This window comes from Larimichthys crocea, chromosome XIX (genome assembly GCF_000972845.2).
Source record: "Larimichthys crocea isolate SSNF chromosome XIX, L_crocea_2.0, whole genome shotgun sequence".
NCBI lineage: Eukaryota > Metazoa > Chordata > Actinopteri > Sciaenidae > Larimichthys > Larimichthys crocea.
This window is the reverse complement of record NC_040029.1, coordinates 789,229-816,601: the sequence shown is the minus strand read 5'-3', so window position 1 is coordinate 816,601 and position 27,373 is coordinate 789,229. Positions and strand designations below refer to the sequence as shown.

Below are 27,373 nucleotides of genomic sequence, written 5' to 3'. Positions count from 1 at the left end.
ACCAATGCTCACATGAAGGCATTTCTGGGCGTGGCCATTTTATGCGTTCACGTCCACAGTCAGGCCCAACGACTGTGATTTTAAAAAGCAGCATCTGATTCACCATTACATCAAACGGGCCAAAAAATGTAGTACTGAAAGACGGTCTCCAATGCCACCGTATCCGGCTTTCAGATGGTATGGACCCCCAAGATTAAGGCCCTGCTGAAGGGGAAGAAGAGGGTCTTCAGATCGGGGGACAAAAAGCTGCGTAGAGTCCAGAGGGAACTCCGGCTGAGGATCAGGAAGGGGAAGGACAGCTACAGGAGAAAACTGGAGAAGCGGATGGAGCAGAACAACGCCAGGGACGTCTGGAGAGGACTGCAGACCATCACAGGCCATGGAAAAGGAGTGGGGAGGAACCCAGTAAGCGGGGACAAGGACTGGGCAAATGAACTGAATCTGTTCTTCAACAGATTTGATTCTGCCCCCCCTCCCTCTCTCACTCCCCCTGACCCCTATTCACACCTCCCCTGGCCGGCTCCCCCTCCCCCTGCACTCCTCAGCCTGACACCTTCAACACCTAACCCCCACCCCCTCACCAGTTCAACCCCCCCTGAGACTCTCACAACTCATCACTCCCACCCCCCTCTCCATAACAGATGATCAGGTGAGGAGTCAACTAAAAAAGATCAAGGCAAGGAAGGCCCCAGGCCCGGACGGCATCAGCCCCAGGCTCCTTGACTGTGCTGACCAGCTCTGAGGCTGGAGAAGGTCCCAGCCCTGTGGAAGACTTCCTGTGTGGTCCCGGTACCAAAGACGCCGCGCCCCAAGGAGCTTAACCACTTCAGGCCTGTTGCCCTGACTTCTCACCTGATGAAGACTATGGAGAGGATCATCCTGAGACACTTAAGACCGCTGGTGGGCACACAGCTGGACCCCCTGCAGTTTGCTTACCAGCCTGGGATCGGGGTGGATGACGCAGTGCTATACCTGCTGCACAGATCGCTGCTCCACCTGGAGGACAGCAGGAGCACTGTTAGGGTCATGTTTTTTTTACTTCTCCAATGCTTTTAAAACCATCCAGCCTTCACTGCTCAGAGTGAAGATGGAAAGTGTGGGAGTAGACCAACACCTGGCTGCGTGGACAACAGACTACCTCACCAACAGACCACAGTTTGTAAAGCTCCAGCACTGTGTGTCTGACGTGGTGCTCTGCAGCACAGGTGCCCCTCATGGTACGGTGCTCTCCCCCTTCCTCTTCACCCTCTACACCTCGGACTTCACCCACCACACCGCCCACTGCCACATCCAGAAGTTCTCCGATGACACAGCCGTCGTTGGATGTGTTTCAGAGGGGGACGATCTGGAATACAGGACCATCATCAGGGACTTTGTCAGCTGGAGTGAGCTAAACCAGCTTCAGCTCAACACCAGCAAGACAAAGGAAATGATCGTAAACTTCCAGAGGAAAGCATCCCACTTCACACCGGTGAACATCCAGGGATCGGACATAGAGGTGGTGGAGAGCTGCAGATTCCTGGGTGTTCACCTCAACAATAAACTGGACTGGACTGACAAGACCCATGCTCTCTACAAGAAGGGCCAGAGTCATCTCCACCTGCTGAGGAGGCTGAGGTCCTTCAGAGTATGCAGGGCTCTCCTCAGGACTTTTTACGACTCTGTGGTGGCCTCAGCCATCCTTTATGCTGTGGTCTGCTGGAGAGGAGGCAGCACGGACAGGGACAGAAGCAGACTCAATAGACTTATTAGAAGAGTGAGCTCTGTCCTGGACTGTCCTCTGGACTCCATAGAGGAAATGGGTGAGAGGAGGATGTTAGCTAAGCTGACATCCATCATGGACAACCCCTTTCATCCCCTACATGACACTGTGGGGTCTCTGAGCGGCTCCTTCAGCAGCAGACTGATACACCCATGGTGTAAGAAGGAGAGGTTCCACAGGTCCTTCATCCCTGCCGCTGTGAGACTTTACAACACCTGCACCTGATCATGTTGTGGTCTCCTGTTCATGTCCCATTGCTATTTTTTGGTCTTGTTTGTTTTGTTTTTTTTTGTTTATGTTCTACCTTAGTACTTGTTTTGTAAATCTGCACATTCTTAAATCTGCACATTCAACTTTAGTACTTTTTGTAAATATGTACACTTGTGTTTCACTCCTTGATTCTATTCTTCTCTGCTGTTAACAAGTGAATTTCCCCATTGTGGGATAAATAAAGTATTATCTTATCTTATCTCATATCTCCCGACCCCCACAATGGACCTCAACATTTCCCCATCATCAGCATCTTCCCACACATCCATGATCTCCGAGCCCCTCGTCGCCTCCTCCACCCGCCTGATCCAGCTGTGCTCAACGACTCCAGGCCAGTTGCCTTGATGTCCCATGTCATGAAAGTCCCGAAGAGACTGGTTTTGGGCCATCTGAGACCTCAGGTGACCACCTACCTAGACCCTAGCCCTTGGATGGACGGTAGGCAAACTGCTTCATCTACCTGCTTCAACAGGCCCTCCCTCACCTGAATAGCGTTGGCAACACTGTGAGGATCATGTTCTTTGATTTCTCCAGTGCCTTCAACACGATCCAGCCTACACTGCTGAAGGAGAAGCTCCAGGTGATGCAGGTGGATACCTCCACAATTTCCTGGGTAACTGACTACCTGATGGACAGACCACAGTTTGTGAAGCTGAAGGGTCGGGTGTCTAATCGGGTTGTTAGCAACACAGGAGCACCGCAAGGGACTGTACTCACCTTTCCTCTTCACGCTGTACACCTCTCGGGAGTCCTGTCGTGGTGTGGAGTAGGAACAACCACCTCGTCTTGAATGTGGCCAAAATGAGGGAGATGATTGTGGACTTCAGGACTAGGTCCTGATCTGAGCACAGTTTCCATCCTGGGTGAGGAGGAGGAGGTGGTGCAGGACCAAAGGTACTTGGGCGTGCACCTGTTTGAGAACCCCTGCAGCTGGTTGTGGGGAAAAGGACGATTGACAATATACTGCATTTATGTGTTCAACCTATCTACGAACACATAAAAAAAGACGTGTAGAAAAAAAGCTATCATCTCCTCGTTAGTATAGTGGTGAGTATCCCCGCCTGTCACGCGGGAGACCGGGGTTCGATTCCCCGACGGGGAGTGTACATACCTTTTTTTCCCAACTTACAACATCTGAACCTATGCCAAACACTTCTTTAGAGACCACAGCAAGAACCTACCTTCAATAAACAGCTTCTTCTTGCCGTTATTATCCTGTACTGAAAGACAGTATCACTTACAAACACCTCAACTCCTCTGGCCTTCAGATTAAGAGACTAGAGAGTTGAAACCAAAAATGGATACATAATGTTTCCTTAAAAACAAGAAAAAATAAACTAAATATACCTGCTGTACGAACATATGCAGATGATACAACATGGTACAACATGTGAAACGCCTGTTGCATTGGCCGGGAATCGAACCCACTCCTTCCGCTTGGCCTTAAAAATTCTCCTTGTTTAAAACAAATGAAACTAAATTTACAAACTGTGAAATAGTTACTGAAAGACCCTGACATCTATAGATGGTGTGAAAAGGTGAAAAAGGGTGTTGCATTGGCCGGGAATCGAACCCGGGCCTCCCGCGTGGCAGGCGAGAATTCTACCACTGAACCACCAATGCTCACATGAAGGCATTTCCGACGGTGTGGGCTGAGAGAGACTGTTGACAACGGACATAAACCGTAAAGGACCGTTTATGTAGCCCGGACATTGAACTGTTACCCCAAAAATACACTGCATGCGGATCGGCTCTGCTCCGAAATGACAGCGTACACCAACTCACATAATCTGTTTGTGATGCACACTGGTGCGGCTCCGCCAGCCACCGAGCGCCGCGAGAACGCACAAGATTTCGCAATTTCATGCATAGTCGCACGATATTGCCAGCTGTAGTCACTTGGAGAAAGAGTCATTCATTCATTCATACATACAGTAGAAGATTGACTCGGTCCTGTGCTACAGCCTTTCCTCTCTCTCTCTTTTTTTTGGGAGATTGTTCAACCATGGGTAAGTGGGTGAATGAATTCTGGACTGGCGCCTCTTGTTTCCCGTGAGGCATGAAGCTCACAGCAAAGTGACAGCATTCATCCAGGTCACTGTCTAGCTTTGGAGTTGGCTCCTGCAGGATTGAGAGGAGTCAGTGGTCTGCTGTCTTTGGCTCCTCCTTGAGTCAATGCAAGCCCCCCTTGGACTCCGGGACCTGTAGGTCTCTCTCCTTAGATATCGAAGGCCCTGGTACAGACTGTGTCTGTGCTGTAGACTGACTGGGGGTTGGAGAGCCAGACCATCGCACAACACTTCTGGGAAAAGTGGAACTTCCCAAATTTCCTGGGAGCACTTGATGGCAAACATGGTAAAAATAGAAGCTCTGCGTATGTGTTGTGGAGGGCTGCTGGTCGCCGCAGTCATTCCGGAGCCGTGTCACAGCAGAACCTGAGACTGTGTGAGCTGACACATTGACTAAATTTGAAACGTATTGGCTCTACTGCCATCGTTCTGCATGCAGTGTATTTTAGGGGTTAGCCGTAAACAATGCCATGCATCCTCATCATCGCTGTTTACATTCCTACATTAGCCGATGCCAACACTGTGTGACGTCATCACAGCCAGACTGCAAACAGACCATCCAAATACATTCATGGCCATTTCCGGTGATTTCAACCACACTCCTCTCTGCTACACGCCCAACCTTTCAACGGTTTGTGGCCTGCCCCACCAGAGACAATAAAGCCGTGGACTTAATGTATGCCCCCTGGCAGATCTGATCACAATCTGGTACTTCTCACCTCCAGATACACAAACGTTCAGAAGCAGTCTGTGATCACCAGGACAGTTAGGAGGTGGTCACAGGAAGCTGATGAGTCCATACAAGGTTGTTTTGAGGCCACAGATTGGGATGCACTGTGTGAGCCCCATGGTGAGAACATCAATGCCATGACTGACTGCATCACAGAGTACATCAACTTCTGTGTGGGCAGCATCGTACCCACCAGGAGGGTGCGATGTTTTCCAAACAACAAGCCCTGGACCACCAGTGACCTGAAAGAGCTGCTGAACAGGAAGAAGAGAGCCTTCAGGGACGGGGACTGGGAGCTACTGCAAGCTGAGGGAAGGCAAGGAGGAACATAAGGAGAAGACAATGTGAGGGATGTGTGCTCAGGAATAAGGACCATCACTGAGGGAATCAGCCTGAAGGCCAACTCACACCGATTCAACAGATTCAATGGAAGTACAGGAGCCTCAGTTCACCCACACCCTCTTCTCCTCCACACCTCTGTGACCCAGACTGACAACCCCTCACATCTCCAGACCCCCACAATGGACCTCAACATTTCCCCATCATCAGCATCTTCCCACACAACAGTAATCTCTGAGCCCCTCATCACCTCCTCCACCCGCCTGAGCCAGTTGAAAGGACAGCTGGAGAAACTACGCCGGAACAAAGCTGCAGGCCCGGATGGAATCAACCCCAGAGTCCTGAAGGCCTGCGCAGGGTTATACAGCACCGATTCAACCGAAGAAGGTTCTGGTGCTGTGGAAGACATCCTGCCTTGTTCCCGTACCCAAGAAGTCACATCCAGCTGTGCCATCAACACGATCCAGCCTACACTGCACGGGGAGAACCTTGTTAACCTTGTTCAACTCATCACAGACTACACCCCTGTGGTGATTAAACAACGACCTGTGGAAAGGCCTGTGAAGCAGTGGTAGAAGGAAACCAGTGCTAGGCTCAGAGACTGCTTCGAGACAATAGACTGGGAAGAACTCTGCAGCCCCCACGGCAGTGACATCGACAGCATGACCCCTCACATCTCCAGACCCCCACAATGGACCTCAACATTTCCCCATCATCAGCATCTTCCCACACAACAGTAATCTCTGAGCCCCTCATCACCTCCTCCACTCGCCTGATCCAGGTGAAAAGACAGCTGGAGAAACTAGGCCGGAACAAAACTGCAGGCCCGGATGGTATCAAGAGAGTCCTGAAGGCCTGCGCAGGGTTCTACAGCACCTATTCAACCAGAGAAGGTTCTGGTGCTGTGGAAGACATCCTGCCTTGTTCCGGTACCCAAGAAGTCACATCCAGCTTTGCTCAATGACTCCAGGCCAGTTGCCTTGACATCCCATGTCATGAAAGTCCTGGAGAGACTGGTTTTGGACCATCTGAGACCTCGGATGGGGGCAGTAGGCAAACTGCTTCATCTACCTGCTTCAACAGGCCCTCGCTCACCTGGATAGAGCTGGCAACACTGTGAGGATCATCCATCCATCCATCTTCTCCTGCGTATCCGTTAATAGGGTCGCGGGGGCAGCAGCTTCAGCAGGGCGGCCCAGACTTCCCTCTCCCCGGCCACTTCGTCCAGCTCTCCCAGAGGGACCCCAAGGCGTTCCCAGGCCAGCCGAGAGACAAAGTCCCTCCAGCGTGTCCTGGGTCTTCCCTGGGGCCGCCTCCCGGAGGGACGTGCCCGGAACATCTCACCAGGGAGACGTCCAGGAGGCATCCTCACGAGATACCCGAGCCACCTTAACTGGTTCCTCTTGATGCGGAGGAGCAGCGGTTCTACTCTGAGCTCCTCGCGGATGGCAGAGCTTCTCACCCCATCTCAAAGGGAGAGCCCAGCCACCCTGCAAAGCAAGCTCATTTCGGCCGCTTGTATTCGCGATCTTATTCTTTCGGTCACTACCCAAAGCTCGTGACCATAGATTAGGGTAGGAACGTAGATCGAGAGCTTCGCCTTTCGGCTCAGCTCCTTCTTCACCACAACGGACCAGTGCAGAGTCCGCATTACTGCAGAAGCCGCACCGATCCGCCAGTCGATCTCCCGTTCCTTCCTTCCCTCACTCATGAACAAGACCCCGAGATACTTGAACTCCTCCACTTGAGGCAGGATCTCATCCCCGACCCGGAGGCTGCACTCCACCCTTTTCCGGCTGAGCACCATGGTCTCGGATTTGGAGGTGCCGATTTTCATCCCAGCCGCTTCACACTCGGCTGCGAACCGCTCCAGAGAGAGCTGAAGGTCACGTTCCGATGAAGCCAACAGGACTAGATCATCCGCAAAAAGCAGCGACCCAATCCTGAGGCCACCTCAACGCCCTGGCTGCGCCTAGAAATTCTGTCCATAAAGGTTATGAACAGAACCGGTGACAAAGGGCAGCCTTGGCGGAGTCCAACTCCCACTGGAAACAGGTCCGACTTACTTCTGGCAATGTGGACCAATATTTCTACAAACAAATAAAAAAGGACGCGTGGAAAAAAAGCTATCATCTCCTCGTTAGTATAGTGGTGAGTATCCCCGCCTGTCACGCGGGAGACCGGGGTTCGATTCCCCGACGGGGAGTGTACATACCTTTTTTCCTCCACTTGCAAAATCTTAACCTATGCCAAACGCTTCTTTAGAGACCACAGCAAGAACCTACCTTCAATAAACAGCTTCTTCTTGCCGTTATTATCCTGTACTGGAAGACAGTATCACTTACAAACACCTCAACTCCTCTGGCCTTCAGATTAAGAGACTGGAGAATTGAAACCAAAAATGGATACATAATTTTTCCTTAAAAACAAGAAAAAATACACTAAATATACCTGCTGTACGAACATATGCAGATGATACAACATGTGAAACGTCTGTTGCATTGGCCGGGAATCGAACCCACTCCTTCCGCTTGGCCATAAAAATTCTCCTAGTTTAAAACAAATGAAAATAGATGCACAAACTGTGAAATAGTTACTGAAAGACCCTGACATCTATAGATGGTGTGAAAAGGTGAAAAAGGGTGTTGCATTGGCCGGGAATCGAACCCGGGCCTCCCGCGTGGCAGGCGAGAATTCTACCACTGAACCACCAATGCTCACATGAAAGCATTTCTGGGCGTGGCCAATTTATGCATTCACGTCCACAGTCAGGACCGACGACTGTGATTTTAAAAGGCAGCATCTGATTCATCATTACATCAAACGGGGCCAAAAAATGCAGTACTGCTGCCAAAGCAGCAGATTGTGGTTGGATATTAACTTAAATCAATGCATGAATAAATAAACGAGCGCACTAGATGATCTGTAAACGACAGAGAGAGAAAAAGTTGTGCGCCCAACGTGGGGCTCGAACCCACGACCCTGAGATTAAGAGTCTCATGCTCTACCGACTGAGCTAGCCGGGCGATGTGTGTAATGACAAAACTTGTATTTATAAATTCTCTCATTACTGTAGTGCTACTATTACTAAGCATACTTAGTATAGTAGTATAGTAATTATACTACTCTTACCTTAGATTGTGTGTTATCTAGCATTAACGTTAGCTACAGCTACAAGAACAAGCAGCTATTACCTTGGTACCTTTTCATGTATCAGTAATAGTGTATACGCTTGTACGAAAAAAAAAAGTAATAGTGTGATGAGCATCACAAATATTTGTTACAAAAGCTACTGTAAAAATGAGGATTTCAGAAAAAAAACAAAAAAACAAGTGCCCCGTGTGAGGCTCGAACTCACGACCTTCAGATTATGAGACTGACGCGCTGCCTACTGCGCCAACGAGGCTTCAGACACACTTCCACCCGAAGTCCTTAAATAGCAGCTGGTGGGAGGTATGTACGAGTACTACAGGTGTGGATGTATGGCAGTGGTTAACTCAGCTAACTGCTGCTGCCACCCTTAGTATGTTAAGTAAGTGTGGCACAGTGTATGGCTGAAGGTTACAAAAGCTGACCTGAATGTGTTGGTAATGGTTTCTCTCATTACCCACCAGAGGGAAGCAAAGTGCTTCTAATCTGAACCTCCCATGTGCAGCTTCTGTCAAGTTATAGATACTACTACAGCTTAGATTAGCTTTAAAGTCAGCTGCTAAACTGTACTGCATTTTTACTCACCTTAAAGTAGCCACCACACAAATGACCAACACACACATACAGGAATTAAAAGGAAGCTAGGTGGCTAACTCGTTAGCTACTTCCATCAGCAGCAAAAACAAAGTGTGTGTGTGTGTGTGTGTATATATATATATATATATAGCTCTAGTTATATATAGCTGATGTTAGCATTATATACTCCAACAAGATATATATATATATATATATATATATATATATATATATAGAGAGAGAGAGAGAGCATATTATGTGCTATAACATATATACACACACATTATATATATATATATATATATATATTATTATCTATATATATATATATATATATGTGTGTGTGTATATATACATATATAGCTAGCATATATTGTGCTATAGTTATATATAGCTAATGTTAGCATATATATATATATAAACTATATATACCCACACACACACATTATATATATATATATATATATATATATATATATATATAATATATATATATATAGCATATATATTGCTAACATTAGAATACGTAAAAATACAACATAACATTGTTTTTTCAGAGCTTTTAGCGAAGTAGCAAATGAGGCCAAGTACCCCTGGCTGCAGCCCGCAGATCGAGGCGTGCCTCAACGTTGAGCCACGCCCCACATTGAGCCACACCCCCAACGCTTGACTGCTTTCCGGGGGCCATCTGGTGGCGGAGCTATGAACTGCAAGTGGCCGCTCTGTGGACCGCTAAGAATATTGTGCGCAGACGAAGACGAAATAAATCAGTTTGCAAAATCTTTTTTTTTGTTTTGACGTGCTATTTTGTGATATAGTGACAGGTAACATTATTTTATTTCTGAAACGGTTACTTGTATGTATTTGCGTTCTACACTGTAGTCAAGCCAGTAGCTCCAACTTTGCAAATGCAATGATCACAGACTGCAAATGACGTAGATGATTGAGAAAGTCAGCCTAACCTACTACAGAATGTGGAAAAGTCCAGTTTTTAAAACAAAGCACTGCCTAAATTTCATTTAAAAGCTGTGTCTCCTAAAACAAGTGTTGTAATATGCTCCTACACCCCATTTTTAATATGGAATTTAGCTTATAGCTTCGAGGTCGTGTGACAACCCTGTTGTTGTTGAGTCATTTCTCTTCCCTTTCAGTCTGCAGGAAGACCATGAGGCATTCTGCACCGAAGTTATGGACACGCGACATTTGCAGGCATTTTGAAGTGTAGGCTACTGTCTGTGTCTTTTGTTTCCTGTTTTACTCCTCTTTTATTTGAGTTCAGTGTCAGTGTGTTCAACTAGAAGTAAAATATATGCACTTAAATGTAACACCTGAACACTCCCAGTGTACATATATTTCTTTTTTTTTAAACAATTACAAAATAAATAATATTTAATTATATAAAATTTTATTTATATATATATATAATTATATTATATTATATACACAGAATTAAAATATTATTTACACAGAGCGGCCACTTGCAGTTCATAGTCTCCGCCACCAGATGGCCACCGGAAAGGAGTCAAGCGTTGGGGGCGTGGCTCAACGTTGAGGCACGCCTCGATCTGCTTCCTTCGCGTCTCTTTGAGTTGCACATGCGCAGTAGCGACTGGGCAGCAGATGGCGAGGTGACAGTTCTCCTCGTAACACCTGCAACGCTTTCGCTTTTTTTTATCTATATATATATAAACATTAAAATGCATCAAAAGTGTCAAATTTAATGCACAAATTGCTTTTTAATCTATTTAATATGTTTTTTTATGAACTTCAGATTTCGAAACTAAGTAAAACAAGCGCTAATTATTAACAAATTAATAATTAATAATAATAATAATTTTTTTTTTTTAGCTTTTAGCTGCTGAACTGCGCCGCATCTGTCTTTAAAATTACTTTATTAATTAGTTTTAATTAATATATTTACACGGGAAATAAAGCTAGGTCACAAAAGCACGCACGGCAATAAACTTATTTGCTGTATTAGGTCGATAAAAACTCACCTGCTGGCTGCAAAAACTTCGCTCACCTGCGTTTTTTTCTCCGTTGGTGCTTTTTTCTTCACCGAAATCATAAACTGTCCTGACGGTGTTAAATTATTACGCATTAATATTCGACGACGACACAAGTCCGGACATCTCTCCATCAGGTGACCGCCTAACTGCAAACACGGAGGAGCCTCCAATTAAGAAAGCAGCAGCCAATGGAAGGAGGCCAAACACACCACGTGATGTCACACGGTTATTCCGCGTGTCCAACAAAGTTACATAAAAAAATCTTAATATTGTTATTAACAGTTTAGGTTGTTTTATTGCATTAATTATGTTAAAAAAAACAAACAAACACTGGCTTACCCTTTCAAAATAAAACCACTGCCACTTTGGGGCTCAAAAAATGATCAAAATGAGACAATCTGCTAAAAAAGTGAATAAAAATGTGTTTGTGATGCTCGTGAGTAAGAATCAGGGTAAAAAGTCTCATCTGAGCCATATTTAATAATTTAATTCCACCATGCATAAACCATATAGAAAATACTTTACAGCAATGACAATAATAATAAAATAAAAAGACATTTCATGATGCCAAAAAAAAAAAAAAAAAATCACAGATCACTGAAGGCTCACAGGTTGTCATCGTGTTAGTAACATGATTAGAGGAATAAACATAAAGAGTTAAAGGAGAAATTAAACATGAGTCATGTTAGAAAAATGCTGACGTCACTTCTTTGTGTGTGTGTGTTCGATGTTCGTACGCCCGACCCAGGACGGGGTGCGCTTGATTTTAAACAACCCAAACTCTGTCTTTGTCTGTTTAAAATGTGTCTGGTGAACCCCGACAGAAGTGGGGGGAGGAATGGATAAAACATAAGGTGTGTGTGTGTGTGTGTGTGTTTGCTGAGGGTGGAGGAACATGCAGAATCATTTCTACACCTCCAACTCCAACTTTTTATTTGAATGGCACCAGTTTAGAAATAAATCATCCTTCATATCACAGATTGGCAACATCGTCCCGTAATTAATACTGCTTTGATCACAGACTCTCTTTCACGTGTTTGAAATAAAAATAATCACCAACCAACCTGTTTTTAAACTTCTGTTTAAGCGATTATCAAAATTTCACAGCATCTTTCCAAACAGGCGGAGCTCCAGTACCACTTTAATTACAAGCAGAGTAACTTCGTTTTAATTTTTAATTAAAAGGGAAAGACAGACTGTTAAAAGTACTGGAGAATCCTGCTGTCCTCGTGGGCGAGCGTGGTAATACTGCTTAATCATGACAAACCAAAAGCGAAGCGAGAAAAGAAAAATCACGTGTTTCAAGTCGTTTACGACCTCGGGGGTCGATGTGCGAAGCTGAAATCTTTTATATTCGATGCAGAGAGGAAAAGAAATTAAACATTTAACCGTTTAATTTACAGCTCCGTCCGTTCCACACGTACACACAGCGACAAAACTAGAATATTTAAAAAAGGAAAAATATGGCGTTAATTAAAAAGTCTACGTTTACTATGTTAGTGAGCTGTTAGTGTGAGGTTCCTGCGTAATCACAGTTCAGTCGATGGAACAGCAGAGGGAGCTGTGAAGTAAAGAGTTTTAAAAGAAAAGAAGAAAACGATTAGGTCCAAGTCACTTATTAAAAGTTGCGTGGTTCGTTCGTTCATTCATCCAGCTGTCTAACTCGTGTTGTGAAGCCGGGGCTTCGTTCTTCTTCTCGGAGAGTGTTTTAGGAAAGAGGTGTCGACGTGCAGATGGATGACGGAGTGTTTCCTTTACGCGATTAATTTAGAACATGAGAGCTCATTCAAGTGATAATAAATGTTAGTTTCTATCGAATAAGGCTCGTGCAGAGCTTTTAAAACGTGGGGAAACACTGCGTCCTTCCATCGAGACGTCTCAACTGTTTGTTTCGATCGTCCTTCAGGTAGTGTACTTCTTCTTGCTGCCTGTAAAAAGTCACTTTTTCCTCTCAGAACAACACGTCCTCGTTGGTGATGAGCGTCTCCACCACGAGTCTCTGGTATCGGATGTCGTTGAGCGCCGTCATTGCGTCCAGCTCGGGCGCCCTCATCAGCGTCGGGCCGAAGACGATGCCGAGGTTCTCGCTGGACATGAGGTTGTCCTTCTCGTGCTGGGTCACTCTGGATGGAGAGAGAGGACGGAGAGCGTGAGTAAAAACAACATAAAGAAGAGATGAGATGAAGTGAAACCGTGAGTTCGGACCTCTTGAGGTGAGCCATGAGGTATCGCAGCGTCTCGCAGTGAGCTGGCGGCAGCAGCTTCAAGGCCTCGTGGAGAGACTCCAGACGTTTTTCAGGGTCTGTAATCTCTGCAACACACAGATCATCATCAACTGTTCCTCAATTCAGTCGTGCGTCTTTACGTAACCACACACAGAAAGCGTGGAGACCTACTTGCAGCTTCTATGAAGCGTGGGTGAGCGTCGTACGTGATGAGGGGGATCGGCAGCTCTCTGAAGTACAGCTTCAGCGCTCCGGTGATGATGTTGATGTCCTCGTAAGCGTTGCTGGAAATGTCAGCTTTCTCTCCGTCTGTGGAGCGAGTCAGTCGTCAGATTCTGTCGGCATTTCACGCGATATCCTTAAAAAAGAAAAAGTCTCACTCACCTCTGTCAAAGGCGAGCTTGACGTCCTCGATGAGTTCGCTGAAGCCTGATATTCTGTACAAACCCTCCGACTGAAGACCTGAGACAGGACGAGGACAGTTGAAGGGACGTTTCATGATTAGTGGCTCTAAAACTAAACTTCTCTGATCACGATGCCTCAATTGCCTGAAAAATCCCGACTCCTGATGCATGTTGTGGAGAATGTTTCAGCACATTTGTTTATGTTAACGTCAACGTCAAGCTGTCTGTCTTGGAGACATTTCGGTTCCCTCGACCTTAGAGATAGGCTGGCACCTGTTGTCCTCAAACAAAGCCAAACATCTACTACTGCCGAGGACCTCAAGAACCACCCTAACCTAAGGATAGAAAACCTCCTGCACAGTGAAACTCTTTCAGAAGATCCAGAACATGGTGGCGCTTCTGATCTTCAATCAACCCAAAAGGCCACGTTACCTTTCCCCACCTACACTGAATTCCCAATGAACGACGATCGTACGTTTAGGGCGATCCAAACTTTTCTTTACTTTACCAGATCAGGGGCGTCAAAAACCTCCTGAAGACCTCCAGCTCTTCAGGAGGACCTCCTCTGCAACACTACCAACAACTGGACCTGATACATCTATCTAGGGTTGCAAAGGTATGGTAAATTTCTGGTAAATTTCCGGAAACTTTCCATGGGAAGTTAAGTTGGGGAATTTGGGAAATATTCGAAATGGGGAATTTTGGAAATATTCCAAATCAGAAAGTTTCCATGGAAATTATGGAAATTTGTGGGAATTAACTGGAAATTGGGGGTAATTTAGTAATTGGGGGTAGTTAAGCTGGGGAATTTTGGAAATATTCCAAATCAGAAAGTTTCTATGGGAATTATGGGAATATATATGGGAATTAACTGGAAATTTTGGGTAATTTAATAATTAGGAGTAGTTAAGATGGGGAATTTGGGAAACATTCCAAATGAGGCATATATTCTAAATCAGAAAAATCAGAAAGTTTCCATGAGAATTATGGAAATTTATGGGAATGTACATGGGAATTAACTGGAAATTGGGGGTAAGATAGCCTCATAAATGGTCAATGATATGATACCAGCTATAGCTTATTTATCATGTGTGGCTTCAATAGTCAACCTTCAATTTTGTAAGTTCCCTGTTTATTCCCATAAATTCCTGTTAATTCCCATGGAAAGTTTCCAACTTGGAAAATTCCCAGAACTTTGCAACCCTAAATCTATCCCTCTCTACAACTGGACCTTCATTCTATGCGAGTTATTGTTGACTTGATTGATTCCTTTTTGATTACTCCAATCGTTTATAGATTATTTTAGTGTTTGTGGCGATTGTTTCTCCGGTGGAACAGCCCGAGGAAATTAAACTGGAAGAGTTACAGAAATAGCAGCTGAGCACAAACAGACAAGATAAAAACAAAGAGAGGAGGAGGAGGAGGAGGAGGAGGAGGCTGTGAAGATTGATTAGAGGAATAAGTGAAGACGGAGACAGTCGAGGGACGACGGGTGTCGCTCCAGTCAAGTTCAATCACGTCAAGTCGGGCGTCTTTATTGATTTCACGCATTATTTTAACTCGGGTCTTGAATCGTAGTCGATATAATCCAGCTCCCCTGAGAGCGAAACACTGGAGCACTCCCACGCCTGCTTATGTTTTAGAGACGACGGGCTGTCACACAAACACCTTGTGGGTGCAGCAGACAATACCGACAAGCTTTTATCAACATTATATAATCAGTGACTCACACACAGACAGACGTGGCTCACCTCTGGTTTCGAGTTCCTGTATGCACATGTCGACCACCATGGGTCTCTTGGTGTTGTGGGCTTTGACCAGCGTGGTGAGGTCGCAGCTGTACACCTTCTTGACGTGCCGCAGGTCCGGCTGGCAGTCGTTGGGCACGACTTTGGAGCACTGCTTGTGGACGTTCAAGCCGCAGTCTGACGGAGAAAGACAAGAAACCGTCTCTGAAAATGTCTAGTTTAAGTGTGGGCGTCGCGGCGGCACAGTTCATCACCCACACGCAGCAATAATCACACTCACAGCGAGTTCTCTGGCTCCGAATTGAATCTTTTAACATTTAAAAATCAACCGCGGATGAGTCAACAACTAACTTTACGCCTGCTGTCCGGTTATGAATCACGGGTTAAGAGAGAGGAGGCGGAGGACAGCGGAGGAGGCAAACAGGAGCAGAGATTTAATCACTTTTTGGAGATATCTGGATTAAATAAATCAAAGATTACTGCCAGTTCTTCGAACGTCCACTTGAGAATGAGTTAGTCTCCATAAGTCCCAATGTTTCACAGCAGAAATAAACATGTTTACAGCCTGGTACAAAAACAGTTTTGGTCTTACCTGCACATTTGACTCCCTGAGCGATGAGCCCCCACATGAAGTTGGCACAGTACTCACACCAGTGGGGACCTCTGAATGTATGAACCTGGTTACAAAGAGACGAACGGACGTTAAATAATAGACCGCAGCAATAATCTGTATTAACAAAAGACACAGTGAAGAAGAAAAATGAGTTTTTAATCTGCTCATATTCGGCTTTAATTGGCTCCATATAATGAAATGCAAATGACCTCCGTCACTCTTTGTGTGTGTGTTTCCCATGAGCTCTGCACACTGTGGCTCCGACCTTTGTGCTCCTCGCTAATGGCGATTTGTAATATGGAAATCTGGCTCTATATGCAGAAATGTAAATGTGTGTGCTCTCTGAGCTGATTTGAATAAGACCCCATGAGCTGATTCAGCGTTCAGGGTGGAGGATGTGGGGGGAGGAGGCAAAGCGCTCACCTTGAAGTTGTGCACCTTCTCGTACTTGGGCGCCAAGTCGCTCTCCCTCAGGGTGGCCCGCCGCACCAGCGACGTCAGCTGCGAAAGGGCAAAAGATCTGATTGGTTGCCAGAAGGTGGAAGCAGGGGAGGTGGGTTTGGAGGGGGTCGCCGAGCCCGTGCGGCTGCCGGGGTCCGGCAGGGAGGGAATCGAACCGGCGCTGACGTTCAAGCTGAGAGCGGCTGTAAACAAAGAGCCCTTCTGACCTGCGTCCTTCTCGGCTCGCCGCCTGCTGCTGCGCGACCGCTTCTTACCCCTTTTCACGACGTACGACTCTCGGCTCGGCATTGTGGGAGCTGTAGTTTAAATTAAAGTCACACTGGAGGCGTGATTAAAAATTTTCAAAAAGACACTCGAGAGAACGATCAGAGCAATCAATAAAAACAGGAACGAGTTGCAAACATCACGCTCGGAGCTCCATCTAACAACAACATCCCGAGCCGAGGACCAATCCTGCCGTCGTAGCAGCACAAAGATCAGCCAATCACATCAGCTCTGCTTACGGATGCGGGCTGCATGCTGCAATTCCAGTTCATAACAAAAAAAACAAAAGACAGCCGGCGCAAAAGAAAATAAAAAAAAGTTAATTTAATGCGACTCAGCGAGCGTTCAAATCCTTCTTGATGCAGCAGAGCGAGCGCTTCTGTCTCCGGGTCTCGTGTAGGTGAGCGCTACAGCCCACATGGCTCTGTGTGTGTGTGTGTGTGTGTGTGTGTGTTAATCCGCTTTCCCTCCACACACTTGCCAAGCGGAGCCAGCGGAGGAGGAGGGAGGTGACGGAGGCGGGGAGAAAGCGAGAGAGAGAGAGAGAGAAGAAGAGGAGGTGGAGGTGGAGGCTGCGGTAACGGATGAATTTAACAGGTCGCGCCGAGAGGAGACGGAGCCAATCGGAGGGCGGCGATTCTTGTCGTTCGTCACCAAATCTGCCACCTCGATTGTCCCGAGAGAAGAAAGACAGAGCGAGCTGTGATTTCATTCATTCGTTCACACTTTTTGTTCCTCTTTGTTTCCCCTCACGCAACATCGATTATCCACGGAGAACAACAGCTAACGCACAATAACCCGTGTCCTTAAGTAACGTTATATCAGAGCAGTTGGTGGTTGTCAACAAACGAGCGTTTAATCGTGTTAAAAGCTTCGAGCCGGGTGATATTTGGCATTTAAATACTACAAATCCTGACACGCAAGTTGAATTTTTGACACAAAATTCCCTCGAAACTGGGAAATATATTCAAATCAATGATCCTCACAACACGACACAGTGAATATGAACGACTGCTCGTGGATATTTTATGTTTTTGAGGTTGCAGAACAAAAAAAAACCTTAATCTGAGCTCTGAGAAACAGCTAATACACAATATATCACGCGTCCTGACGTGGCTCTCACATCAATTACTGTTAGATCATACAAGCAACATTACATAAGAGCAGTCTAAGGCCAAATCTTCACTTTAAAAGAGGTTTCTGGTTGAGTGCTGCCTCCGGTGGCTGTCAACAAACGAGCGTTTGATCATGTTTCGTCTCCAGAGATGTGATATTTTACAAAAATCTTGATATACAAGTTGAATTTTTTGACATACAATGTCTTAAAAATGAAGAAATATATTCAAATCGTGGTGAATATGTATGAGCGGTCATGTTTATTTAATGTTTTTGCAGCGTAGTGATGGAGGGAAGAGGGAGCAGAACAAAAGAGCGTCTCGACTGTGGACGAAAACAACTCATCTCCTGAAACGTAGCGTTTTCTTTCGCCGTCCTGAGACCTCGCGCTCACAACGTGGCCTTTAAAATTAAAAATTTAAAAACTCATCAACACCATCGCGTCTTTATCGCCCTCGCGGGGGGTGTAAAATCACGTTTAACCCCCCGATAAAGAGGTGACGAGCGGATGAAATATGGATTTCTGGTGCCGCCCCCTCTGGTCTCAATGTCACCGCCGTACTTGCTTTGTCTGCAAATCCACCCAATTATGGAAAGCACACACGTACACAGGACCACCCCCATCTCACACACACACACACACACACACACACACACACACACACACACACACACACACACACACACGTGCAGACAGTGATGTATGAGGTGCAGCAGTGGTCATGCACTGCAGGTCATACGAGGCCTCAGGAGGCTCGGTGCTGGCGTGGCACATAAACGCATTGCACACTTTGTTTACAGCAGTTTGCATGAATGGATCTGCACCTCCCGCCTCCACCTGCATGAAAAACACCGCAGAGCGCTCCACAAACTCACCCAACGCGAGCTCCTCCACCTATAGAGAAAGTTTCCTATAAACTATGCAAACTAACGAGCCCACAACAAAGTCGCCTCCCGAATACGTAGCAGGCGGGCGCAGGTTTCTGCAGGCGAACTGCTGTTATGTAATTTTACTGCAGAGCTTGGCTGGAGGCCATCTCTCCTCTGCATCCATCCTCCTCCATTCACCACTCACACCTCCATCTTTGTACTCCACATACATAAACTGTAAAAAACTGTCAGCTCGGATTGCCAGAATTTCACCGTAGATAAACACGGTCTAACTTTTTTCTATTACAATAAAAAGGATCTTTGTACACTTTAAAAAGTAAAGACTAAAATATGCCTTAAAGTATGACTGTATACAGTAAAACCTTTATTTATCCGACATTTCAAGAGAATTTAATCAGGATAAAGCAGCATTTTGTTAATTATACAGTAAAACACCGTAATATTTAACACATTTCATAGTTTGGCAGTAAATCTAGAGACATTTGAAAGTGCTGAATAAAAAAACGCCAAACTTAAAACGTGAAATCAACAGTACTAACGTACTTTTACCGTAATATAAGAAAAGGTTTTACTGTTTTTATTACGGTAAAACTGTGGCAACCACAGCTGACTGTTGATTTCACGTATAAGGTTGGTGTTTTATTCCATATTTTACAGTGTCTGTAGATTTTACGGTAAAAGACCGTAAAACATGCCATTAAATATTACAGGGTTTTACTGCAGCCTCTACTAGAAAATACTTTATTTTGTATAAATTCCCTTAAAATATCATAAATAAGCCATAAAATGTCGTTTTTAACGGTAAAATACTGTCAGCTGTGGTTTAACGTTTTCTAATATTGCGGTATTTGGATATTAGTACTGTTGATTTCACGTATATGGTTGACGTTTTATTCCATATTTTAAAATATCTGTAGATTTTTACGATGAAATGCTGCCAAACGATGACGGTAAAATATGCTATTAAATATATTTATTCCCTGAAAACGGCGTATAAATAAAGGTTTCAAAAGATGATTGTGTTTTACTGGATGTAGGAAAACACAGTCAGTCATTTTACCGTCTTTTACCGTCCTGGTCTTGACATGTTTTCCAGTGTACAGAAACTTTCCTTCTTTGTTATAATCTTTCCAAATGATACATGCATCTATCATTTTTCTTACCACATTCTCTAAATATTAGAGAGATTGTTCAGCAAACTGCCCGCAGGAAAAATCATAATGACTTATTTCTTCCTCTGCTGAACTGGAACAGAACTTTACACTTTCTACTTTGTGTCTTCTGGATTCAGGCGCAGACGTTTAAAAATGTAAATCTAAATCGAGCCCAAACTTCTTCATCATCTGTCTTTGTCTTACATCAGGGCTGATCTCGCTTTTAAAATACGTCTTCTACAACGATGAATGACTCGATTTGCTTCCTAAAGGAAGTATTCTCTGGTGTGTAGCCAGTACTCCGTGCCAACACTACTCCAAAATCCTGCTAAGCATTCAGGCCGACTTGCCAAAAACCTCAAAATAATTTGAGAATACGTTTTGGCCTCAGCTCTGACACACTTTCTCTTTCAAAAACACATTTCAGACAACTTTTGAAGACATCGATCCGGACATTCATGCACGTGTTTGTCGCTCACCCTCTCCTCGGCGTTGCAGTCGTCTTTGGCCGGAGCGGGTCCGTCCGGGGCCTCTGGGCTGAGGGGGAGGTGTTTTTTCAGAGTGGGCTCCTGGTTCAGGGTGGTGTAGCCCACGTGTTCATAGATGGGGTTTATGGTCATCTTAGCAATGTACTCCGCTGCCTGACAGGAAAGAAGGTGACTGTAAACAACTTTCATTCTGCAACATGCTCATCCTTAAGCAGCTAGAGTTGATTAATGTCGTATGAAACAAACGGACGCACTTTCGTCTCAATGTAGAGCGTGATGAGGCCGTCTGTGACCAGGTCGTGGATGGACTCGAACCTCTTCTCTCCGACAAAGTGTTTCCCATCATGGTAGAGTCGGAAGTTTCTCGTCTGGTTCCCAAACCTAGAGACGAAGCAGGGGGATGCTTTTGCTTTTTATTATTATTATTTAGACACTGAATGAGTCTTTGCTTCATGTACTGAGCTTCAAATCAAAGATACAACAATTATAAGGGATCATCTCAACCAAACTCGACTTATATTTCCTCTGCAGCTCTTTAAGTTACCACAGAGTCCAAAAAAAATGGCACTCGCCAGAGCCGTGATCGACAGACTCTGAACTGGGCCAACGCATCATCAGCCCCTCGGTGGATCGCAACGAAAACCACCACCGCTAGATCATTAACCCAAAATCCAACCTTTCCTTTTCTGCAACACTAGTTCATGAAAGCAGAGTATTTATGGAAGGTAATTATAACCGTGGGCCGGGATGGGAGAGAAACTTGTGCAGGTGGAAGAATGGCACGACTATGAATAGAGCGAACTGACCCAAAACCTCGATTCAAACTGTGCCGTGCACCCGATTCAAAGTGTGACACCTACTCTTTGAAAACGATAGGTCATACTCAAGTAACGCTGACATGCTTACGGGGACGAATCGGACTGAGACTCGCGAGGAGCTTAAAGAGCTCGAAGGCTGCCTCATAAACCTGAATGCGATCGGACGCACCATCGGCTTCTCTTCTTCTACGTGCAGGTGTAGCTAAATATGCTGGAGGTTATTCAAGCTTTGCTCATTCCTTCACGGACAAATTAATATTTAGATGATTATTACAACAAAAAGTGTTAAAGATGGGTTTAAGCTTGACTAGCTGCACTTCTCCGGGTCTGAGTTGAACTGTTTTCCCGTAGATGCACCTGAATCTCTGAACTGGCACCAGCGAGCTTCACATTCGCTCTTGATCGCCTAGAAACTAACGAACCTTAGAGCTAGTGTGTACGTGCCCGGCTGCCTCTGACTCTCTCTGATGAGGTAGCTGCCTTCGGCCTGACTCAGTAACTGGTCGGCCTCTTCTCTGGAGATCATCCCGTGGTACCTGGACGTAAAAAAAAACAAAACAAAACAAACACTTATTTGCAAAGTTTGTGAAATCCAAGCGATACTTCCTCCACAAATTAGTGATGATGTGTGTCTGGGAAACTTGATTAAACTGAGGGGTGTGCTTCATATAATTCACTGATAAAGAGAAGGCCGACTCACTCTCTTCCGTAGTATTTAGGTCGGTTGTCCACCTGCAGGGAAAACAAACACATGGAATGGTTTATGTGGCTGTTAGCTCGCGTAGGATAGAGTATTAACTCTCACAAAAACAATAACAACAACAACGCCACCGGCTCTTTCTCAGACCACTTAATCGTGAGCATGTGGGCGCAGAGAATAATGCATAGAGAGAGCCAATAAATCCATCCTAAAGACCCGACGAACGGCGCTGAATATTTACGTGGACGCTCTGTTGTTAGTGCGAGGGACAAACACACAACAAGTCAAACTTTGGCCGACGGAGACACACACCTCTAAGGCCTGTCAGCGAGCCATGCGTGGAGCTGGACAGGATAATACCCATGACTAATTCTCAATAGACATCCTTACAGAGGGGACGAGCTTGGATTTTAAATGAAATGATGAAATAAATTGGTACGGAGTGAAACCGTGCAGAGCACACGTGGAGCGATTATGTCAGATTTTGCACATGGTGAACAGATTCACAATCCACATTAAACACCTGCAGGAGGTGATATAACTCACCGACGACTGGCTGGTGTTTTAATAAGAGCATGAATATAAAGAGCGCTCTCCACTTAACGGCTCTCCGGTTACAGAGACGCGTCCTTTGGTGGATCACTCCGGGACGCTCAACAGTCGGTGGGAGGTAAAATGTCAGCTCACAGCAGAGAAAAGGAAAGCTATTATTACTCGGGATAATGGACAAACTGAAGCTGGAAAGAACTGACATTTACAGACACACCGCACACGCTGACAAAGAGATGTTTTCCGTGAAGCGTAAAGGGGAAAAAACACTCAACTCCCCTTCATCTGAGTGGGAGTAGAGTGTTTTGGCTGCTAAAATAAAAATGCAGTGACCTCTGAAACTCTTCCTGTTGTGTTCTGGCTTTGTTTATTTCATGAGCCCAGCGTCTAAAATCGGAGCCCGACTCGCAGTTTATGCTGCGAAATACAGACTTTAAAAGTTTAATTTGAGAGAGAGAGGTGGTTAAGCTGCATGGACAGTGAATGAGAGTGAGGGAGCGCCGTCGATAAAGTTGGTTAATCAGCAAAATAAAGTTATTATCTGATTGTTTCACAAACTATTCACACTTATTTATGTATTTTTTAAGCTTCATTTCCAGGTGTGTACATCCAACGCTTAGCTTTCTCACAGTGAATTACAAATTAACTATTTACAGTAAAACAAAGGGAGCTTATTTTTCTATTACTGGCATCAAGAAAAGGGAAGTAGCACAAAGTCTCAGTGGTGTCATGCTCGCGTTGGGGTTAGAAATTCGATCCGTTTATTCCAAATTTGTCCGTTAGTCAACATTTCTACTCCAAAGCAATCATCCAATGTCGGTAAAATGTTCAATTTCAATAAAAGAAACAAAGAAAAGGACAAAGTGAGGTCGTCAAACTGATGTTGTCCGAACTTCAAATATATTAAATTGACAAGGACATAAAAAAAAGCTCCCATTTAATCAGCTATTTTAGTAACATCTTGTGTTAATGATTCATTCAACGATGTAACTCGAGGTCTTCTGGCTGAAGGACGCTTGTTAATGTCACCCTGACGTGCCACAAAAAGTACCGGCCGTAGACGAGCGCTTATTGGTGCATCATTAAATCACGTATGGCTCAACTCCCAACAGACGTCACGAACAGGGAGGGGGGCTCCTCTCTGTTCATGACGTCTGTTGTCCTGCTGATTGTAACTGGGTCAGCACCGACTGCCGGACCAGGCACCATCACACACACACAGATTAACACACCCCAACAATCCCACTTGGATTCACACCCCCACAAACACACACACACACGGAAAATAGATGCTCATGACCGATAACGACAGGTTAACTGCATAGTTACGGCTACATGCAGCCTCTCACAGTTAGGGTGAACACTCAGGTGTCTGTGAAGTCGGTTTATTTGTGCTCCTTCACGGCGCCAGAATTAATTAAACATCGGCAAGTGGAAGTGCAAATTAGGACGTGCGTTCTCACCTCGCAGGTGCAGGTGAGCCGGCGTGGGTGAGGAGCCTCCTGCTGGAGCTGGTACACTGAGACAAAGAGATGTGACAAACACGGCAGGAGATGAGCAAAAACCAAAAAAAAAATCAAAGTTTAAAATGTTCTTTAGATACTCACAGTAAGACTTCCACACCGGCGGCCTGTATTCATCATGATCTGAGGACAGGAAGAAGAAGTCTTGAACAGGTAGTCAAAGTTTCATTTGCTTTGCTGCAGCGCCCCCGAGTGGACAGAGCTGATTTCTGCAGAGTGTCCCAGTTTTTATAGGAAGCACTGAGCAGATGAAGTCATTTTATTTCATCTCCTTTCGTAGTTTAAATAAAATCTATGAGTGGATTCAGGTGGAACTTAATGCACAGACGTTTTAGAGTCAATCCATCGTGCTCAGATGTTGGTAAATGGACTTACTGAGCGCCGTTCTCGTTTTTTCAACAACTCAAAGTGCTTTTATACTACATATCTCGGTCATCCATTCACACATCAGCTGCCATGCAAGGTGCCAACTGCTCACCAGTTTCTAGGAGCCAACAATTCATACACATTCACACAACGCGTGGCGCAGCATCGGGAGCAATTTGGGGTTCGATTTCTTGCCCAAGGACACTTCGACGTGCAGACAGGAGGAGACGGGGATCAATCTGATGAGTGGACGACGCGCTCTACCTCCAAAAAGTTGGTGCTGGTTAACAGTGTCAGGGTTTTTTAAAGCTATCACGCAATCATCACGGCCGAACCGAGGAAAATGTGCGGTTTCTTTAAAGTTCAAAGTTCTCACGATGCAACATGACTTTGTGTACAATCACCTCGGGATATCAGACTGAAAAAACCTCTTTAGAGAGAGTATACATGAAGCGACTTTGTAAATAAATCTACTCTGAAGCAGAGAAAGCTGTGAGACATTCATTTATAGTTCTTTGCGGAGACGAACTGAGACTCTCGCTGGGATGTTTATCAAGATTTTGGCGTCACTGCCTCGGGCCGACCCGTCCACAATTAACTGCTGATGATATCAGCGTCAGCGTTTCCTCGTCGCTCATTCGAAATGTTAATTTTAAAGCCTCGGGCACTCAGTTGGAGTTTGGCTGAACTCTTCTGCACCGCGTTCGTTGATTCAGTGACTCATTGTGTGGAGAAGCTGTGCAGATTCGCAGCAGCGGTGCAAATAATCATCTTAATGCTGCGTCTTCAGACTCTGCTGACCAGCATCTTGCAAACTCAGCCGTCGTCTCTGCACGCCTGTTTCCTGTCTCTGTGTACTCTGAGTTCACTGCACGAGCCTTATCTATTGAACACTCGTCGGGCCGGTATCCTGCCTTCAAAATAACTCCCTGGGCGAGTGTGTCATCCTCTTTCTCAAGGCAGCAGACAGACACACTCACAAGAAAACTAGACATAACACATAGACCGCCGACAGCTCACAGCGGTGGAAAGAAAGCAAACCCAGAGGGCCGAGTTTTTGGGATGTGTCGACACTTTAGCTGAGTGTCTCTATTTTTGTGTTCCCACGACGTTTCAAGGAGAAATCTCCACCACAGGTGAAGGTCTCAAAACAAAATGCCACACTTTAACGTACTTCAACATTAAGCCTAGCAGCGCATAAATCACACACTCTCACTAGAACACAAAGAAACACTGCTGACTTGTTTAAAGGATCGATCATTTAACCCTCACATGGAACTTTTTTACTTAATAATCGACGACTTAACTTTAATATTGTCATTTAATTTGTCACCTCTGGTCCACAATAACAACGCAAGAAGATTATTTATCTGAGAAAACAACAATAGAAATACAACAATGTGCATTTAAAATGTGAAATAAAGGCAGCGAAATGTGCCCTGTCATTGTTTGTATTGATTTATATCAAGTAATAAATTATCGATGATATATTACAAATGTAAGCAACACTTTAATGTTATGACAGGTCATAATGAACATAATGAAGCTTCTTTATACACACTGAATTGTTTAATGCACTGGTTGTCTGTGTCTATGCGACCTTCTTACTTTACTATAAAAATACTATGCTGGAAGATAAAAAATGTTTTTATTAAGAATAAAGGTGCCTCCAGTGTGAACTCGCTGTAGCCAGACAGTGTCTATATTGTATATATATTTTTTATCTCTACTTGTAGTTCTATTTCTTATTATTTTTTACTGTTTATGTAGTTTTCTACGTGTAAAGATCTCAACACAAGTTTAATTTAAATCCAGATTCATCTTATAGGTTCATTTTAAAGTGTGTTTAATGTTTAATGTGTTATAGGTTTATTTTAAAGTATGTTTAATGTGTTATAGGTTCATTTTAAAGTACGTTTATGTGTTATAGGTTCATTTTATAGTATGTTTAATGTGTTATAGGCTCATTTTAAAGTACGTTTAATGTTTAATGTGTTATAGGTTCATTTTAAAGTACGTTTATGTGTTATAGGTTCATTTTAAAGTACGTTTAATGTTTAATGTGTTATAGGTTAATTTTAAAGTACGTTTATGTGTTATAGGTTCATTTTATTTGATGTTTAATGTGTTATAGGTTCATTTTAAAGTACGTTTAATGTTTAATGTGTTATAGGTTCATTTTAAAGTACGTTTAATGTGTTATAGGTTCATTTTAAAGTACATTTAATGTGTTATAGGTTCATTTTAAAGTATGTTTAATGTTTAATGTGTTATAGGTTCATTTTAAAGTACGTTTAATGTACGTTTTTACTCTTTTGCTGCTACTGGATGCTTGATCTCCCTCAGGGATCAATAAAGTGTCTGTCTGTGACGGTGTCACTTATTTTTATGCTTGTTTAAACCATAAAAACGCTTCATATTGTGTAAAATAACCTTCATATGCCAAGTAACTAACTCAGAAATCCAGTGGAGAAGTATTTAAAGTGGAAATACTGAAGTATTACACAGTAAATTTGAATAAATGGAGTTACACTGAGGCTCCATGGCTCCACAGAGAAACATTATGATATTAAAACATTAATGAATAAACTAATTTAAATCTGAGGCGTGATGATGCTGCTTACCAAACACATTCAGGGCCATCGTGACTTCTGTGATATGATGAACAATTAATAAAACCAGCAGATCCAGATTCACAGCAAACACTTTAGTTCAAACCCTGAAAGAGAAGAGACACATTGAAGGTTAAACAGTGAAGTTAAAGCGTTTAACGGTGAGATAACGGCGGTTTAAATCGGTTTGAAGCTGAGTAACGACAAACAATAACTGACGAGGAGCTACCGTTAGCGGACGGTTACTTCAATTCAAACGCAGCTAACGGCTGTTTTATCACGTCACGCTGACAAGAAAGGATTTATTTTAAAAACGTTTTTTTTAAATTACGCTTTTTAAAATAAAAAGCTGAATTAAACCAGCCGTTCATTAATCTGACGGTTAGCTGATAACACTCACATCCATTCTTTACGTTGTGGTCGCCATCTTGCTGGGTCACGTGAGCGCAGTCTCGCCCCTCTCTTCTCTCCGAGGGGTCGCTATGGCAACGAGCCGGAGCTGATGCTGCCGCTGCCGCTAACTTCGTAAGAAAAA

At 44.5% G+C, this 27,373-nt stretch overlaps 1 protein-coding gene and 6 non-coding genes across 7 annotated transcripts; 2 read left to right on the top strand and 5 right to left on the bottom strand.

Annotated features, from left to right (window-relative positions):
• The first annotated feature begins 3,062 nt into the window (after window positions 1-3,062).
• On the top strand, window positions 3,063-3,134 carry trnad-guc (transfer RNA aspartic acid (anticodon GUC)). Its single transcript has one exon. It is a non-coding gene; the product is annotated as a tRNA-Asp (tRNA).
• A 450-nt stretch (window positions 3,135-3,584) lies between these two features.
• trnag-gcc (transfer RNA glycine (anticodon GCC)) lies at window positions 3,585-3,655 on the bottom strand. Its single transcript has one exon. It is a non-coding gene; the product is annotated as a tRNA-Gly (tRNA).
• Window positions 3,656-7,304: 3,649 nt separating this feature from the next.
• trnad-guc (transfer RNA aspartic acid (anticodon GUC)) lies at window positions 7,305-7,376 on the top strand. Its single transcript has one exon. It is a non-coding gene; the product is annotated as a tRNA-Asp (tRNA).
• Window positions 7,377-7,816: 440 nt separating this feature from the next.
• Window positions 7,817-7,887, bottom strand: trnag-gcc (transfer RNA glycine (anticodon GCC)). The gene has a single exon. It is a non-coding gene; the product is annotated as a tRNA-Gly (tRNA).
• Window positions 7,888-8,123: 236 nt separating this feature from the next.
• Window positions 8,124-8,196, bottom strand: trnak-cuu (transfer RNA lysine (anticodon CUU)). The gene has a single exon. It is a non-coding gene; the product is annotated as a tRNA-Lys (tRNA).
• A 307-nt stretch (window positions 8,197-8,503) lies between these two features.
• Window positions 8,504-8,576, bottom strand: trnam-cau (transfer RNA methionine (anticodon CAU)). Its single transcript has one exon. It is a non-coding gene; the product is annotated as a tRNA-Met (tRNA).
• A 2,796-nt stretch (window positions 8,577-11,372) lies between these two features.
• Window positions 11,373-27,354, bottom strand: LOC104936517 (N-chimaerin). Its single transcript, XM_019258236.2, has 15 exons — window positions 27,239-27,354; window positions 26,851-26,945; window positions 23,945-23,983; window positions 23,801-23,856; window positions 21,789-21,820; window positions 21,511-21,624; window positions 20,525-20,651; window positions 20,262-20,423; window positions 16,319-16,396; window positions 15,875-15,959; window positions 15,286-15,459; window positions 13,515-13,592; window positions 13,302-13,439; window positions 13,111-13,216; window positions 11,373-13,028 (listed from the first exon to the last, which is right to left on the bottom strand). Exons 2-15 carry the CDS (start codon window positions 26,867-26,869, stop codon window positions 12,857-12,859), a joined length of 1,380 nt encoding a protein of 459 aa, XP_019113781.1. The 5' UTR covers window positions 26,870-26,945; window positions 27,239-27,354; the 3' UTR covers window positions 11,373-12,856.
• Window positions 27,355-27,373: the final 19 nt, after the last annotated feature.